Consider the following 18,348-nt stretch of genomic DNA (forward strand, 5'->3'; position numbering starts at 1 on the left):
GAGCGAGCGGGTATGTGAGGGGTGGGTGGGCAGAGAAACATCAGAGCGGCTTGCGGGAAAACGCTGAAGCTCCCACGACAAAAGCCGTGGCCAAGGTAAATGTGTGCCACCCCGAGGAAAAAGGCTTTAGTGTTGATGCAGCGGAGGGAGTGAGGGAGATAGATTTGTGTACTGATGTGGTGGTGCGGAGTGAGGGGGGCGGGGAAGACTGCATACACAAGCACTTAACCTTAACTATATGTTGGTTCATGAGCACATGGCTGGAAGTGTGTGCTTAAACACACTGGCAAACACAACGGCGGCTTTGGGCTGGACACTGGGGGCTCATAGAGGATTCAGCGCGAGCCCCCTCGCTAATAATATTCACAGTGTTAGTATTAGTGAGATTTAGCAGGGAAAATAAACATTTTTCTCACTCCGACCAGCCTGTGGGGTAGCTAGGCTGGCTCAAGATGTGGAGGCCTGAGGCCCTGCTGGCACGGACTCAAGCTGCAGTGGGGGGGGCTCCTGTTCATCATAGAGGGGGACTTTGCTGAGGCCTGCTTCAACATGGTCAAGGCTCATCAGGATTTTAGATATCTTGGAATCCATTTTTTGGAATAAATTTGAAAACACATGAACTCCACTGCAATTTATAATTTTACTGAAGTTGATGTCACATGATCACATGTAAAACCACTCTGGCTCCATACGTTAGCAATGTTACTAACTTGGCCTGGTTTACCCTAAAAAAACCCAGCAGTGCACCGACCAAAGGATGCACCAACACTGATAACGGATATCAGGATCACTAACACGGACTCAAATAGATAGAGTATCGTGACAATGGTGACGCTCTATTCAATTCAATTCTATGTTTTAATACAATATAGAGTGAAATTTGCTGCATTTAAAAGATTTACTCCTGAAATGTAATTCCTGTTCATTTTGAAGATTCTTTACCAAATCGCTGGTGTACGATTTATTATTTTAGGATAAATAACAATCCAGTACATTTATACCTATGTATGTATTTGTTACTTTTTGTTTTACAAAGTTAGTAAAGCAATCTTTAATTAACTCTGATGCTGCTCACACATACAATAATTATCCCAGTCACTTCCACACAGTTACAGCTTATTAATCTAAAAATAGTATCGGATCGGTTCTCAGTATCGGCCGGTACCCAAAGACCAGGCATCGCTATCAGTATCAAAACTTAATAAGTTGGATCAATGTATCCCTACACCGCACAACACCCCCTTACTTAATGGGTTAGGTATTTGAAAGCACACAATTCACATTTCCAAACGCAAAACACAAAGTACTGACCAGCTGCTTGAAACCGTGGTAACACAGGTCCAAGTGCAGCACCGTTAGCTGGTGTTATGTCACCAGCTAACGTTGTGTCCGTCTCATCATCTCCCTCTGGAAACGCCTCTCCCTCTAGCTGTCATCGGCCTCTATGCTCTCAGGCAATTTAGTCTTTTTGCACAAATAGCAGATAACATTTCTTTTACCATATGCGGCCCATTTGATGAATGGGAAGTTACGTTGCCTACAAGGAGGTGCTCCGTGTGCCCGGGCCGGGATGACACCGAGAGCTAACCCTCCAATTAAAGTGTTTTCATTTTCCACAAAGCCGTTTCAGTTGAAACATCTCAGGCAAATGCTTAAAATAATCACACACACACACACTCTCTTCACTCCCATCCTTTTTGATATATATATTTTTTTACTTTACTGTATCGATGTGCACTGGAACGCCTGTAATTATGACTCCATATAAATCCAGATCCCACAATTACAACCAGCCCACGATGCAGTCCCACACAGACACACACTCCCATATTACACACACACACACACACACACATGCCATGTTACCACATACTGCCGCGCCGCCATGGCCTGTGCAACATCTGTTTTCTCACTCCCTGCCGGAACCTGCTCACCCTTTCAATTATAACCGCCACCTATAAAACACTCCTTTACCAAGTGGTGAGAGTTGTGTGCGCACATTTGTGTTAAAATGTTCTGCAGGTAAAAGTAGGTTAGACCAGTGACAACAACGCTGAGCAAAAGCAAAACTAGCTTGTTCGCACCTGAGGTTTAGAAGGACGGACATTGTAGGCATATAGGCGTTGAGAATTCTTCCGAGCTGAGGTGGATTTATAGATTGAGGGGGTGGTTTTGACGACGGAGGCGGAGGGCGGCGTTTTGGGCACAGTGCCCAGAAGCGTGAGGCAGGCGCCAGGCTACCAGGCCACCAGGCCACCAGGCGGTGAGGCCTGTTTCCTGCTTTATAAAAGGGGAATATTAATACACGTATCTCCCATTAAATCTGTTGCAAGCTCGCCTCACTGCAAAAATAGCAAATCCTTGCTGCTGCACGACCCGTATGCGATGCATAGCTTATCAGAATGAACTCCTCAGTCACGACGGTCCGAGTGGAGAATGGCCTGCCTCTCCACACTTAAGTGTTTTCTGTTCCTCCCCTCCTATCTTCCTCCTTTCCTCCATCCTTTCCTCCTGTATGTAGCTAACTAAAGATGACACATTTATTTATTAGCCCTAAAGAGGCACATTCCTGAGGAACGTTTGTTGCTTTTGCCAACTCTTTCATACACGTCTCTATCATCTCCACCAGTCTTCTTTTTTTTTCAGGCCCCAAACTACTGTCGTCTGTCGTCCCGGGGGCCTTTTTAACTAAGTGCATATGCCTGTGCTTTACGACTCGCCACCTCCAAACATAATAGTTTTGGAAGTAAGATCCTGGTTTATGGCTGTAGGTCTGGCGCGGTGATTATGGCAGTGCCTGGACTCATTTAGCTTGAGGGTTTGTGAGTTCCACCAGCTAAGAGCCGGGGTGTGGGCTACACATTGACAGCGGCAAAGCTGACGTGCAGCGTGCGTAGGTGAGTTGTGATGGGCCTATTATGAGTTTCCTGCCTCTCGCGCCTCTGATGATGTCTGCTGTAAGACCTAATTACACGTGCGCACAAAGACACACATGCCGGTCCTGCTCTCTGTCCCCCCACCCTTTTCAAGCAGCACCTGTTGGTCCCAAGCAAGTGATCTGTCTCTGTGTCCGTGGGAGTGGGACAGACGTATTCCCCAGAAATGCAAAAGAAATAAATACACATGCATGATGGACTATCAGTATGAATGGAAAAACAAATAGCCTTCTCTTCAAGTTCATGGGAAAGTAGTCTCCCCGTCATTTTCTTGTGCTCTTTTTCTATGAGAATAAGAAAATAGTGCACCAGCCAGGTCTAGCGGAAGGCCATGAATGCTACCTTTGTGAGTCAGCCTTGTTCTTTTTTTTAATGGTATTCTGAGATCAATTTGTTTAAATTGCCTCCATTTAACTTGCCCAAGTACAGCGGTTTGAAAGAGATTGCTATCACGGCAATTACTGAGAATGATTGGGGGCGATTCATTATGCATAAGAGGACGTGAATGTTAAATAGGGGAGCTGTGTGTGTGTGTGTGTGTGAGAGAGATGCAGGAGATAGAGTGTGGCTTAGCATGGCTGTGACCTCTACTAGAATGCTCGGGGCTGAATGTTTCTTCTAACATGGTCCAGGGTAACTGCTGGTCTCTATTGAGGCCAGGCAGAGGTTTAGTGGAAGTACGAGGAATTAACACGTGTGTCCTCCAACCTGGTGACTGTGAGCCCTGCCTGCATGTTAGACATCATGTAGTCATTCGTCAGCAAGCGGTCGATTTATTTTGAAGTCGTCCATCGAGGTAACAATGCCCGAGATGGCTGACATTGTCTCTAATGTGTCTCCTTGCGTCTGTGTCCAGTTTCACGTTTCTCCAGCCCCCGGCTGACATCCCGACTGAGCAGGAAGAGGGCGTTGTCCATCTCCCCGCTGTCAGATGCCAGCATTGACCTGCAGACCATGATCCGCACCTCACCCAACTCCCTGGTAGCCTACATCAACAACTCCCGCTCCAGCTCGGCCGCCAGCAGCTCCTATGGGCACCTTTCAGTCGGAGGGATCAGGTAATTAGACACGTGCATGCATATCTAGCAATTCTCAAACACGCACATACGCACATTTACAGGCATATACACTTTTCATCATACATAGCGGGAAAAAAAGCTTTTTATTACTAGTTTATAGTATTCAATTAAACAAATATTTGAGCTATCTTTTATATAACTTTATTTACTGGAATCCATTGATGCAGACTTAACACTGACAATAATTAGTAGTACTTTAACAAGTTATACGTTTTGAAGTACTACCCTATTTGTATCCTATTGTATCCAGTAAAGCCAAAGCCCTTAAGGGGACAGGCCCGTTTGTTAGTAGACATGATGATGTATTTGTGTGGGTGGAGAGTAAGTGGAGGGAGAATAATTCTCTTCTTCTCTGTATGTTAGCTGACGCTCTAGCAAGTTTTGTTGGCTTGTTTTTTAACAATGGCTGAATGAAATACGAGTTCCTCTGAATATGTACAGTCACTCGCTGTGAGTGGTACTTGAGAAAGTTATCATTAACCTACGGGACCAGACTGGCAGACCCTTACACGCTGACTCGATGGCCAGACGTTGGCCAACAAATGAGCTATTTACTCCTCTTTGGGTTCGGTTTAATAAAAACTGCAGTGCCCAGCTGTTTGGGGAAATTGCTTCAGATTTTCATGTTCAGTAAAAACAAATGGATTTGGGCCACAGACAAGGAAGGAGAGTCAGAAAGTACGGGGAAGACAGACTAATGCTTTGCAGGTGTTGGTCTTTTTGGGGGAATAGTTCAAAGATAAGTCCAGCCTTATCTTTGAACTATTAGCATACAAGCTATTATGCTAGTAGGACCCTGCAAGCTGATGCTACATGCTACAAGCATCCTGTTTGCATCCAATCAGCATGCCAGTGGCCTAGCACATGGTGGGTCAGTTGTAATTCTTTCAAATCTGATTCATGTTTGGATTTAGTCTTCGCCTATTAGCCACGAGACAAATGTATCCATTCCATTTACCAAAGGATAACTTCTGTTTTTCTCTTGCTCAGTCCCTCGTTCAGCTTCCCTCATCCCATCAACCCTGTGGCATACCAGCAGCTGTTGTCCCAGCAGAGGAGTCTCAACGCCTTCGGCCACACACCTCCTCTCATTCAACCATCACCGTCCTCTTTCTCTGCCCGCCAACACCCACTCACTGCTTCACCTATGACCATCTCCCACAACAGCTCCAACTCTGAAGCAAACCAGGTAGGAATGGAAGCATTTGTACCTTTCAATGTGACACTTGTATACAAATAGTGCACAGATTCAAGGGTATAGTATACACTTTCTCTTTCAATCTTTCTTACCTTATTACCATTATTCCGATACCTGAACTTGTGAATTTGCCGATACCGAGTACCGACTTGTGTGTTGAAAACACATCGCAGTTTTATTGGTGGGATGTTCCAGTGTTAAATATTGTCACATTGCTGACATTTTGCGATCGGGGAGCGAGTGAAATGTGTTGTTGTTGTTCCTGTGTAGCGTAAATGAGCTGGTAACATGATATCGGATTGCTACACAGACTCAAGGACTCGTCAATACCTGATCCAGTATTCTTGTATCCATATAATACTGGTGTTATATCGGTACCACTCCAATTGGCTCGGTTGTTTTTTCAACCGGGGAAACAGCCGTCAATAAGATTAACTCAGCAAACCTATTTAAGGAGATTTGGATAGCGATTCAGTAGTTTTGACAATCTGGGTTAAGTCTGGGATGGAAAACAATGAGACACAACATTGAAAAATAAACATGACCGAATGTTGAACTACAAGGACAAAAAAAAAGAATTTCTTTATTTAAAAATGCCCATCACAAGCTCACAGAGCCAACAGGTGACATCTTTGAATAGATACTTTTCTCCAACAGATATATTGAACTGACTAATACTGGAATCAAGCATGCCGTGGTTTAATTTGATGTCAACAAATCAACCAATTGTCCATGTAGCACTTATTCAGAACAGAGGATGAAGGCTTGCACTGTATTATATGCAGCCTAAAATTACAAGTAGTCATGAATGTATGAATGAAGTATGTTTTGTAAATTGTCTCAAGTCCGAAATATGCATGAGACTCCCTCCCAGTGCCATCTGTCTTACTTCCTACTGTCTCCCTGTTCTCTTTATCAGCGTCTGTATACACCACAGCGTAACGTAATGTAAACTTCGCACTCAGTGAATCACTCCGCCTCACACTGCTATCAACTGCCTCCAGCTCTGTGTCAGCATGCTGTCTACTTACACACACACAGTATTTGAGAGTGTATGTTTGCACCGTGTTGCTTACTCTCACACACACACACACACACACACACACACACACACAAGACACCCCCCGATTCCCACACATGCACAAACATTCGGCTCCGTTTCAGCAGTGATCAGAACCATATTTCCCTCTTGGTTTTCAGCCAACGGAATGAATCATGGAGGCCCCCAGAAATGCCGAACTGCACTGCAGCGTCTGGGTGGGATTAGGAGACCCCCCTCTTGTATTGGACCCCTTCAATGAACCTTAATATACACAGACATGCACAATCATTTATCAGCTGCTTTACGTTTGATATCTTTCCTTTCTTTTCGTCTCCATTAGAGCTTTAACAGGCCTTGTGTGTTGTCGTCTTAGAATCAAAGCCCCCCCACACACACACATCCACAATCCCCGACCCTGCCGCCTTCCCCCTCTGTACCGAGGGCAATAACTCCTCTTCTTTCATATTTCCTTGTGGCTTTGGCGATCATAAAGCAGTCTAAACTGTTTAGTCTCGACGGCGGGTCCCAGTCTGACTTATGTGCCGCTGTGGCTGGCGCAACAGGGACTCCACACATCTCTGTGTAGTCGACTAGCGAGCCAAAAAGAAATTTGCGTGGTATCTCCTTGATTCTGTTATCTGATTCCCATCTGACTGTGTGGAGTCTGTTGAGTCAATGGAATGTTTCACTTATAGATTATGAATGACTGAGTTGTTGAGAAAGTGTTTTTGGTTTCCTTTCATTTATAAGCATGAATGACAAAAGGAAGATGATTGAAAACCTCCTTTCCTGCTTCAAAATACAGTGGAAAAAAATAAACTTGTGCCTCTTCAACCCTGTCCTTCAGAATGCCAGTGGAGACCCAGCAGTGAGTAGCACAGTCAACCCATTGACCACCAAGAGGTCAAAGGTTAAGACGGAGGCAGAGGGTCCGCTGCCCATCTCACCATCTTCTCAGGTAGGACAATCACACAGTAGTGGTAAAGAATCTTGAAAACAAAAAGCAAATGCATCTTAAGTATAACTTTTCCAGGTTGCACATTCCAAACCATGATTGATTTCATGACCTTGGTATGCATAGATTGTTTTGAACTATCTTTATCACAGCTTCAGCCATTTACAGTGGAAAAATAGTCGCCTCTTTAGCTGCAATTTGGCTGTTATTGATTATAGGTGGGGAATAAGAATGCAGCTTTAATCAATGACTGAAGGTGTCACGCATTGAGATCAGGCAACAACTCATTAGGATTAAGTACCAGATAACATAAGAGAGATGCAAAACAGTACGGAATGCTTCTGTAACATCTTGACCACAGTTTCAGGTAAAAGATGCAGTCTGTGTCTGTATCTTTTTATTTTAGTCATTTATACACGTTTGTGGATGCACATATCTGTGCTGTCTGTTCTGACAACGTCCTGTCCGCTTTCTCCAGGACCACTGTGGGGGGATCTTGGACCTGAGTGAGGATCTGGATAAAGACGAGTGCAAACAGGAGCCCGAGGCCATATACGAGACCAACTGCCACTGGGAGGGCTGTACCAAGGAGTATGACACCCAGGACCAGCTTGTTCATGTGAGTGGTTTGAATGGCTCGCTCTGTTTTATTGCAGCCCATACAGCTCTTTGAGCTGTGCTGTGAAAACTGTCCAATGTTTCGTCGTGCTATTCTCGGTGCCGTCTTCCACATTATTAGTTTCCGTAGTGAAAGTAAATTCCAAACTGTGCCATCAGAAACACCGCGTTTTGTTTTTGTAAAAAGGGAAAAGTTCAAACAACTCTCCTGCTCCTCATTAAATCCATGCCGATTGAGCCCGGTCAGAAAGCTGACCAGTAACTGATCCTTTCCTGTTGGGTTGACACGCGCAACGTTAATGAGCCTGCCGGCTCTCGCCACATTCAAGCCCAAGCCCTGCAGCTGTGCCCCCACGTCCAACCCGCCAACCCCTCAGCCCCACGACCCCTAACCCCTAACCCCTTACTCTTACCAACACCCCAACCCCCCATCCCCCCATCCCTGAAGCCCAGAGGGCCGGCCATAAATCCATCGTCATGCCAGAAGCTCTGGAGTTACGGAACCTCACGCTCCCCCTCTTTTCCAGTCACGTCAGAGCGGTGGGCATGTGTCAGGTCCGCAGACGGGTGGGTAGTGGTGGGGAACGGGTTGCCATGGGCTGCTGCAAGTCAGGACCAGAGTTACCTTTAAGAACCTTTGCCCAAACCTCAGCTCCCAAGCCAACTCTGTGAGAGCTTGCCAGGATTAGTGAGTAGGCCAGCAGAGGATCGCTGGTTTGATCTTGGACAATGTGAGGCCAACACATTTTTAAATCCTCACAGGACAATGGGTTGTTTTTTTTAAAGGCCTCTGCTTTCTATCAACTTTTAAAAAAAAAAGAAATCTAGGTTTGAATAGCCATTTTTTCTGAAAAAAAACCTCCTGACAGCATCTCCCTAAGCACACCCAGGGTTTCACACAAGGTTAATAAAACCACACACACACCTACGGGTTTTTCTGGCTTCTGCTTAACCAAAGTAATGCCGTGTCAAGAGCCCCCAAATGACGGATTCACAGCAGTGTGTAACCTGAAGATAGAGGCCTCCGCTCATTTCCATTCCTCATCCTTCACCCAAAATAGATCTCAGCAGAATCGACAACCAGCTTTTGCTCTGGTGGAGAAGTGGCCACATAAGTGGAGCGTTGTGGGCCTGGATGTCCTCAGGAAATGAAGTGGTTCCTCTGGGTGTGTGGATATGTGCGTGTGGTGCACGGGATGAGGGTTTTTTAAGTGTGTCTGTTCAGAACCGGGTGCGTATGTGTGTAACGGTGGTTTGTCTGCAATGTAAGTCTTTTGAGTTTGATAAAAACCTGTTGTATCAGAGGGCATAATTAAGATAACTGAAGGTACACTGGCGCATTGCACACATTGTAGTTGGAGTAACTGACGGCCTCCTGCTCCATAAATTATTCATTTTAACAGGACAAAAAAAGGTCTGTAATTTGCAGTGAAGATGGAACATTTAAAAGAGAATTCCCTGAGATTTCACATTTAGGTTTGCGATGTAATTTGTCTGAAATTACTTCACAAGCTAGTACAAAAGTTTAAAATGTAAGCATCGCACAGGAAACTTTGTGTGTCCCTCACTGACTTCCTGATCCATTAAAAGTAAGGGGAATGGAAGATAAAAACAAGTCGGTTACTCTCTTCCTGATCCCTTTTACTGGGATCTGAGGAAGTTCCTCACACACACACACACACACATAGAGAGAGACACACAGAGCCTGAAAAAACAAAACAAGCTTTTATAGTTTTTGTTTCCTGTTGACAAATGCATAATAACTGTCAGCCATAATGGATGGCATTGTCACCCACAGTGTGTGTGTGTGTGTGTGTATGTGTGTGTGTGTGTGTGTGTGTGTGTGTGTGAGGATGCACAAATGAAAGAGCGAGACTCTTCTGGTGGGAAAAAGACAAGAATTTGCTGTCTCGTTTTAATTAATACACACACATGCTCACAAACACTTGTCACCATTTTGATAACTTATCTCAACGTCTGTATCGCAGGCGTATGTGATGCTACGGTGTGGAGATTTACTTGAATTCAAATTGTCTCCTCAGCACATCAACAATGATCACATCCACGGTGAGAAGAAGGAGTTTGTGTGCCGCTGGGAGGAGTGTTCACGGGAGCAGAAGCCCTTCAAGGCTCAGTACATGCTGGTGGTCCACATGAGGCGTCACACAGGGGAGAAGCCGCATAAATGCACAGTAAGTACCTCGTATCCCTGCAAAATGCTGCGGTGATATGTTAGCAACTAGCTGCTTAACTTACTGTTCATCTGACTCACTGATTGGCTGCTGCATTTAAAAGCGAACTCTAGTAATTTAGTGTTAACTTTTCTTTGAAATTGGGGGACATGCCAGAGACCGAATTTAAAAAGGAATTGTCAAAATCAAAGCAGCTGAGGCCGAAATATCCTGACTTTTAGTCAAAAGCACTGGATCCTACATTTCCCATAATGCAACCATGTATCTTTTGATAGAACCTCCCTACCTAAACTTCCCACGCTCCCAATTTATAATGCAGGCTTTTGTCTTTGAGCAAAAGCTGACATACCTTGATGACATCACAATGACATCATTCAGGTTATTTTGTGAGACTTAAAAAAGCTTCTCCAGAGCAACAATAGACATTAATCAACTATCTTTATTGTCTGAGTCTGCAAAACCCCCTTACAAAAATAGATTTATGTGTGCTTATTGTTGATATCATTTTAAAAAATGTCCGGTGATATGATTTTAATATATGGCTTTTTTATAAGTGCTTTATAAATGCTGGGTCATTAAAGACCTGGGGTATGCAGGATTGTTTGAAAAGACACCCATGCATTTCAGGCTTAACTGTCTGCTTAACTGGTTGGCCAACCACTGGAAGTAGAACGCACTCACTAGCAGCCCTACAGTCTCTATGCTTTAACCCTTGCCTTTGCCCAAAGAACATGTTCTTGTGATTTTCTTTGTGCTTAGAATCCGTGATATTTTCCAAATCATGAGGGTTTTATTGAAGCCTTCATTTGCTGTGTGAAGATCAAATGGAGGGCATGTTTGCTCGGCTTCAAAGCTTGCTCTTGTGAATGCATTAAAACAGATGACTTGTGAAGGAGAGAGTGAAGAAAGCTGATTGACAGCGTGGGCGTGTAATTAAAATCTGCAGACAAGCAGGGGGCCGTGGGTTCTTATTAAGACCAGGCTGTGTATTCTCTGCACAAGTCCCACGTGCATCTTCTCACAACACTCTAACTCCCCTTTAGTCTCGTCTTTAATGGAGAATCTTCTGACTTTTATATCCGATATCTGCGCTCGTCTAGTTTGATTCTCTTTTAATTTCAAAGCCAATTATGTTCACAATGACTGCTCAGAAGGAATACCAAATTACAGCTTGTACAGCACAAGTGAACACAAAGGCTAAACACAGACTTCTCTTTGTCTCAACAAAGCACAGCAGCCAAAGAGCTCTACCGCACTTCACACTCAGTTTAGATATGTCGCATAATAGCCCTTTTTACCAAACTGTAGCACTGCTTTGCTTTGTGTGGCATGCCACAGTAGGCGGGCACGAGTCAAAGAGTAGATTACATTTAAAAACTGAAACGCACCGAGCTTTTTTTCTTTGTCGTTTTTTTTCTCGTATATTTTTTTTGTTTTTCTCCTGCCAGCTGCAGACAAAACAGCACAGCACTCATGCATTCCATCTCACTGTCTGTCCGTCTATCTCCATCTCTCTGCAGTTTGAAGGCTGCGCGAAAGCTTACTCCCGCCTGGAAAACCTCAAGACCCACCTCAGGTCTCACACAGGGGAGAAGCCCTATGTGTGTGAACACGAAGGCTGCAACAAGGCCTTCTCCAACGCCTCAGACCGGGCCAAGCACCAGAACCGCACACACTCTAATGAGGTTTGTTCACGCATCGATCAGCTGACTTATTCAGTGGCATTTCATGCATTTGACCCACATTCGGCTTCAAGCTTAGTGTAGTGGGAATTATGCAAAACTCTGGGGTGCCATCATGAAACCAAACAAATATTCAAAAACATATTATGCTCAAAGGAGAACATATGTATGCTGTAACAGACCAAATAAAAATATAATTGAATTTTAGTTGATCTTTAAATCCCTCTCGGCAGAAACCATATGTGTGTAAGATTCCGGGCTGTACCAAGCGCTACACGGACCCCAGCTCTCTCAGGAAGCATGTTAAGACAGTCCACGGACCCGATGCCCACGTCACCAAGAAACAACGAAGCGACGCACCTCCGAGACCGCAGCCTCCCAAAGGCAACGGGGAGAACGAAGCCAATTCTAAGATCGGTACAAGAGTCGCGGACGGCAAGATTGAGGCCAACAGCACCTCTAGAGGAGTGGAAGACTGCCTACAAGTCAAATCTATCAAGACCGAGAACTCTATGGTGGGTCCCGATCACATGCATTTAAAAAAAGCCATCCCACACAAATCTCTCTTTGAGTTCATAAAATATTTGTGTGCGAGAAATTGATTGTTTTTATATAAACTTTGGAGTTTGATTGAATGCATTGTGGAGGAAATGTACCACTTTGTGCACACCAAAAGAACAGTGTCGCCTGTTAATATAACAGGTGCATATAATTGTATGTTAGGACACAATTCTTTTCCTGATTTTCACTTCCAACTACTAACATTGCTCTGAGGTTAAATGTTTACTGCTGGTACTGCCTGCATCCTTCCTAACTCACCTCTCTGGTTGTTGCTTGAACTTGCTTCTCTCACGTTAACCTTTCTAATGGACAGGCATCACTGAGGTGAGCACTTAAACTCTCTCTGACTGGTCGCAACTCAGCATGGGAAGATGTGTGAATGTTTCGTGCTACATCGGTGCATTCTTACGTGATGTAAAATGTTCTTTTTGCATGATTATTCATTTTCACAGATGTAAAACATGTGTGTTTGTATATGGTATACATACACATGCATGTATGGAGACATAAGACTATATTTTTCTGTCCACAAGATTTCTGGCAGTAGCCTCTGTGGTCGGCCGATGATAAAAGTCGTTGTCACATTAATATGCAGAGGCTGGGACTGTTTTAGCATGTGTGTTGAACAAATAGTGCCAGCATCAAGCTGTGATCAAGACTTTAGTTCATTTTCGTCCAGTTTGAATTACTATCACTGCTGGATTGTGGCTCACAGAACTCATCTATTATCCACTTGTTTTCTTGTTGTAAATAAATCAAATTCATGTATGATTAATGAGATATGGAGCTATAGACCCACATTAGTTATTGAGACACCATTACAATCAGAATGTCTTATATGTGGTGATTGTTTAATATTGAAGAATTTAATGGAGTTCTCTGAACTTGGCATGTCACTATAGCTTTTATTATTTCCCTCTTTTATTTTTCAATTTAATTTCTTATTTATTAGTTTACAATGTAGCTCTGTCATTTCAAATAAAGCTCCTATAGTTTGATACATTCCACTTACATCAAATTCCTCCCTGCTGTCCTCAACCAGACGTATCAGTCCAGCCCTGGTGGCCACTCGTCATGTAGCAGTGAGCCGTCACCTCTCAGCAGCGCCAACAACAACGACAGTGGAGTAGAGATGGCCTTGCACAGCGGGGGCAGCTTCGGGGACCTCAGCGCACAGGACGATTGCCCCATGGTTGACTCCACTGTTACCGCTGGGGGACAGCAGGCTGGGATGGGGCTTCAGTTGAGGAAAGCTGTGGGTCATGGTGGCGCGGTCACCATCAAGCTGGAGAACATCAAGAATGAAAGGCTGAAGACAGTGAGGGACTCCTGCCCCTGGGTCAACTCTGCACCACAGCCACCGCAGGGCCAACGCAACAGCATGAAGCTGCCTCCCATACCTGCAGTCGGTAAGTGTGGGTTGAGGAAATCTGTGTGCTATAGTATTTTAAGTCCTGTGAGGGTGGATGAGGGTGCAAGATGGCTGAATCACATCATGTCTACATGTAGAGTGAGTCCAATAGCCATATACATAAATGCTTAGTCTATAACTGTAAATAATTTGAACAATTGAATTTGAACAATTGTAAATGAGTTGGTGTCATTATGTAATAATGTCCTTTGTATCTGCCAGGTTCCCTGCTGGAGAGCTCCAACATGATCAGTAACTTGAGCGGTTCGTACCCTGGCCAACGCATGGGTGACCTGTCTTCATCTGAAATAACACTGCTGAACCAGCTGAATGAGCGCCGTGACAGCACCACCAGCACCATCAGCTCAGCTTACACCATGAGCCGGCGCTCCTCCGGCATTTCACCCTGCTACTCCAGCCGCCGCTCCAGTGAGGCGTCCCAGTTTGGTGCTTACCGCCACAACAATATCAGTTCGGCTGACTCCTATGACCCGATCTCCACTGATCTGTCTCGCCGCTCCAGCGAGGCTAGCCACTGTGGAGGTGGTGGTGTCAGTGGAGGAGGTGGAGGAGGTCTCCCCAGTGTCCTTAGTCTGACACCAGCTCAGCATTATCGACTTAAGGCAAAGTATGCTGCTGCCATTGGTGGAGCTCCACCTACTCCTCTCCCAAATATGGATCGAATGAGCCTAAGGACACGTATGGCACTCTACAGTGACTCCCAGGAAGGCATGTCGCACTCATTCCATCAGCCACACCCCGGAACTGTGCCACGGCGATGCAGTGATATAGGATATGGCACGCGGAGCATGATGCCCCATGAGGTACCCACCAACCTTCCACGTCGTGCCAGTGATCCAGTGAGTCGTCCCACTCTGGACCCTCTGTCCTTTCCAAGGGTTCAGCGCTATAACAGCATGAACAGCATGAACCCCATGAATGGTCCGTCAGCTGAACGCCACCAGACCCTGGCTATGCAGGGCTACACTCGCTCTGATGGCAGCCTGCAACGCTACCCATTTGCCCCCAGACCACCCAGCATTTCTGAGAATGTAGCCATGGAAAACATGGCAGTGGATGGTATGATGATTGGAGGGGAGCAGGGTGGAGAGGATGACATGGTGCTTCCAGATGATGTGGTGCAATACCTTAGGTCCCAGAATTCTGGCCCTTCAGGTCACAACTTGGGGCAAGTGGATTACCATTCCAACAATCAGACTAAGGGCTATCAGACAGGCATGGCCCCACCAGCATCATTTTATTCTCAGAGGAGGATGGCCATGGCGGATGTCACCATGACTCAGTCTGGTCAGGACATGCAATCCTGCCAGATGGGTCCCGGTGGCTCCCATCAGTCCTTCTCATCACCACCGGGCAATGTGAACAAGACTAACATGCCAGTGCAATGGAACGAGGTGAGCTCAGGCACTGTGGATACCACAAACAAGCTCTCCAAACAACTACAGCATCCTCTGAGAGGGAACCTAGCTGTTGTTCAGCAGAGGCATAATTTTGGATCTTTCCAGGGACAAGGTCAAGGCCTGGGTAGCAATCAGCAAGTAGTGCCTATGAGTCAGAATATGTCTATGCAGGGGTATGCGAACCAAAACAGCCAGAGGCTGATGAACATCTCCCACCAGCAGCATCAGCAACAGAGGCAATGCAACAGTGCAAACTTTAGTGAGCAAATGAGTCCTCAGCAAGGGTTTGGCCAAGAGGCAATCCCAAATTCTATATCTGGGAGCACTAGCGTGAGACCTACCCGGAACAATATGGCAGTTCCAGAACTGCAAAGTTGCAAAGCAAGGACACAGGCTGATGGGTATTGTCATGTGAACCAAGTGGATCAGCAGCACAATTACAGTGTTGTCTCTCAGCAGCCCAATGTCCATAATGGAGGCAGAGGAATGTTACAACCCAGGCCTCCCATAGAGCCCAAGTCTATTGCCAGACAACAGACTGGGTCTAGCATGATGCAACCAAACCGAATACCCAAGTCATCTGATTTGAACCCCAGTTGTGGTACTGACACGTCAGAGGCGAGCCCAAAGAGGCCCAGTGGCTCAGCAGCCCACAACAGCAGCTCTGCAAATCCAAACTCTGCTGTGCTCTACACGGGTCAGATTCATATGTTTGAGCCAGCTTTAATCAGCTTTGATGCCCCCATGTCCCCCAGTGCTAGCCCGGCTCCTGCTAGCAACACCACTGCTGCAGCCAACATGGCCTCACCAGGAGTCAACCACGTCTCCAGCAGTACTGTGGATTCTTCCACTAGCGGATCCGGTGGTACAGAGCATGCCCAGATTGACTTTGACACCATGCTAGATGATGGGGACCACTCCAGCCTAATGTCGGGCACCCTGAGTCCTGGCCTCCTGCAGAGCCTCTCCCAGAGTTCCTCACGTCTCACCACCCCCCGCAACTCTGTCACCCTTGCGTCTGTACCGGCAGGGATTGGCAACATGGCCATCGGTGACATGAACTCTATGCTCACAGCCTTGGCTGAAGAAAGCAAGTTCCTCAACATGATAAGCTGAGAGCAATCAAACACCTCATCATCCATCCAGTCTTAACTCTTTCTACATCAGGAATATATGGACTACACAAAGCACTGATTGAATAATGCAATACTGGCTATTTCAGACATTGTTTTCTTCACTGTCCATAATAATATGCTCGTCTTGTAATATTCGCTTGAGATTATATGTTACTTTGAAAAAAAATAATATTAAGTATAGCTAGGCTTTAGGACCATTTCTATCATTATGTGTTAAAAAGCCATACATTTTACCTTCAAATATATGGGTATATAAATGCATCTACAAACAATTGCCATTCAGTATTTGCTGGTGTAATAGCCCTTTACAAAGTGGTGCACTGAAAGCAGTTCACATCAACATCTGAGTACGACAGGAAAACAGAGTTACCAGGAAATGGACATGTAGATAATCTTTTCTCATAAAGACTTGTATGTGTATAGATTATACTGTATGGTACTTGCTTTAAGTTATGCTATAGACTTTTAATGTTTAAACTAGGGCTGTCAAAGGTAAAGTAACATATGGACTCCTACTATATGTTCGCAACGGATAATTAAATAATTTTTTAATGACATCAGTTCTTTTTTTTTGTTTTTTTCTTTGTGCTAACCACGTGGATTGCAAAGGAATCTTCTCACAAGACGGAGCGATAGTTTGTTACGATATGTGAGATAAGTGAAGAGTCTGCAGTGATAACCCGACACAATGAAAATGAATGAGAAAGCTGAATTTGTTTGTGACATGGTTTATAACTTGATCACATGGCTCAGAAGGACATACATAGTCATTTATGTCATTTTTTACGCAGGTAAATTATCACAGACCTACAGTTTATTCAGCTTTTCCCTTCACCACCACACATGCAGGTATTTAAAGCGCTGAGGTTAATGAACAGCACCCATAAAGAAAATATACATGTAGAAGTTGATACAAAAATACATGTATTTATGCACTTAATTTAATCTTGCAGCATAACAAAATGGCAAAGAAGGGCCGATACAATGACCTGTTTTTGTATTGCTGAGTTTCAATTACACATAGATTTTGAAATGAAGGCTGAGAACGATTCTGAGCAAATTTTGTTTTCATTAAACATTTTAAATGACCTTTCATGAAATTCAATGCGTAGTTTATACCCTTCAACCAGGAAGTTAGGACTTATTGTGAGTCACAAGAATAAGCATTTGACAGCCCTAGTTTGAACACGTGGTTGTACAACATGACGATCCACAGATATTAAGTGCTTTTTGATCATGGTCTGAGCTCTTGGGGATGGCACTGTAAAATCAGATTTCCTTCTTTGCCCTCTGGATCAGAGGCATTAACTCTCAGTGGTCCCATCTCACAAGGGTAGATGATTGAACAGGACAAGGATATGCCTCTGTGTTAGTCTATCAGGGCATATGAACCCCTGTGTCTGAAGAGTATTCTCTAAAAGAATATACAAGTACCTCTGTGTGTTCTCAGTAGTGATCCAATCCTAATTAACACATTCATACCACCCCCCTTCACTGCACCACATGCTTCCCCTGGGCTCTGGATGAACTGCAGAGAGTCCAGGAAGGGACACAGACTTTGATAAAGTAATCCTGTTTCGGACAGGATTGTGGAACTCGCCCTGCAAATTCCTCAGTTTTATCATGTTTACTGAATTTCTAAGTAGCCTTTAAAATGTTTGTGTGTATGCTACCATTCACGTTTACTATGCTCTGTTTGTGTGAGTGTGTGTGTGTGAGAGTGTGTGTGTGTATGTGTGTGTGTGTGTGTGTGTATATAGCTTTTGTACATTTCAAATAAACTATCTCCTTTTTTTCTGTTTAAAACCCTGTGTTGTGTCGTCTTTGATATAGCACGCTCTGTGGCCCCTGGAGGCCTCGTGGGAGTAGGGCCAGTGTGAAATCACATGTGGCATGTTCTCAGACCACTGTCGAGTCCAGCTGTAAGGGCTAACACCAGTATACTCACTGTAGCCATATGTATGAAGATGAAACACGTAAAGAGGATTCTGAGCTCCAGATTTCAATGAAATCAATCACCAGATATTAATGAAAACATGGTCCTTATACTGCGTGGGGCCTACACAATAATCTAACGTTTGAAAAAAGAAGCACAAACTAATCCATATATAAAAAGT

General features: G+C 44.7%; 1 protein-coding gene across 1 annotated transcript in view; it reads left to right on the forward strand.

Moving 5' to 3' along the window:
* Positions 1 to 17,966, forward strand: part of gli2a (GLI family zinc finger 2a) — a gene marked incomplete at its 5' end in the record, with an annotated part of 67,359 nt that extends 49,393 nt beyond the window's left edge. The window contains 9 exons of the mRNA XM_079170144.1: positions 3,793 to 3,994; positions 5,006 to 5,204; positions 7,103 to 7,213; positions 7,689 to 7,829; positions 9,871 to 10,020; positions 11,541 to 11,705; positions 11,936 to 12,217; positions 13,306 to 13,672; positions 13,897 to 17,966. Of these exons, the coding sequence (XP_079026270.1) occupies positions 3,793 to 3,994; positions 5,006 to 5,204; positions 7,103 to 7,213; positions 7,689 to 7,829; positions 9,871 to 10,020; positions 11,541 to 11,705; positions 11,936 to 12,217; positions 13,306 to 13,672; positions 13,897 to 16,211 (3,932 nt within the window). The 3' untranslated portion in view covers positions 16,212 to 17,966. The remainder of the gene's footprint in view (positions 1 to 3,792; positions 3,995 to 5,005; positions 5,205 to 7,102; positions 7,214 to 7,688; positions 7,830 to 9,870; positions 10,021 to 11,540; positions 11,706 to 11,935; positions 12,218 to 13,305; positions 13,673 to 13,896) is intronic.
* Positions 17,967 to 18,348: the final 382 nt, after the last annotated feature.

Source organism: Pholis gunnellus, assembly GCF_910591455.1.
Source record: "Pholis gunnellus genome assembly, chromosome: 12".
NCBI lineage: Eukaryota > Metazoa > Chordata > Actinopteri > Perciformes > Pholidae > Pholis > Pholis gunnellus.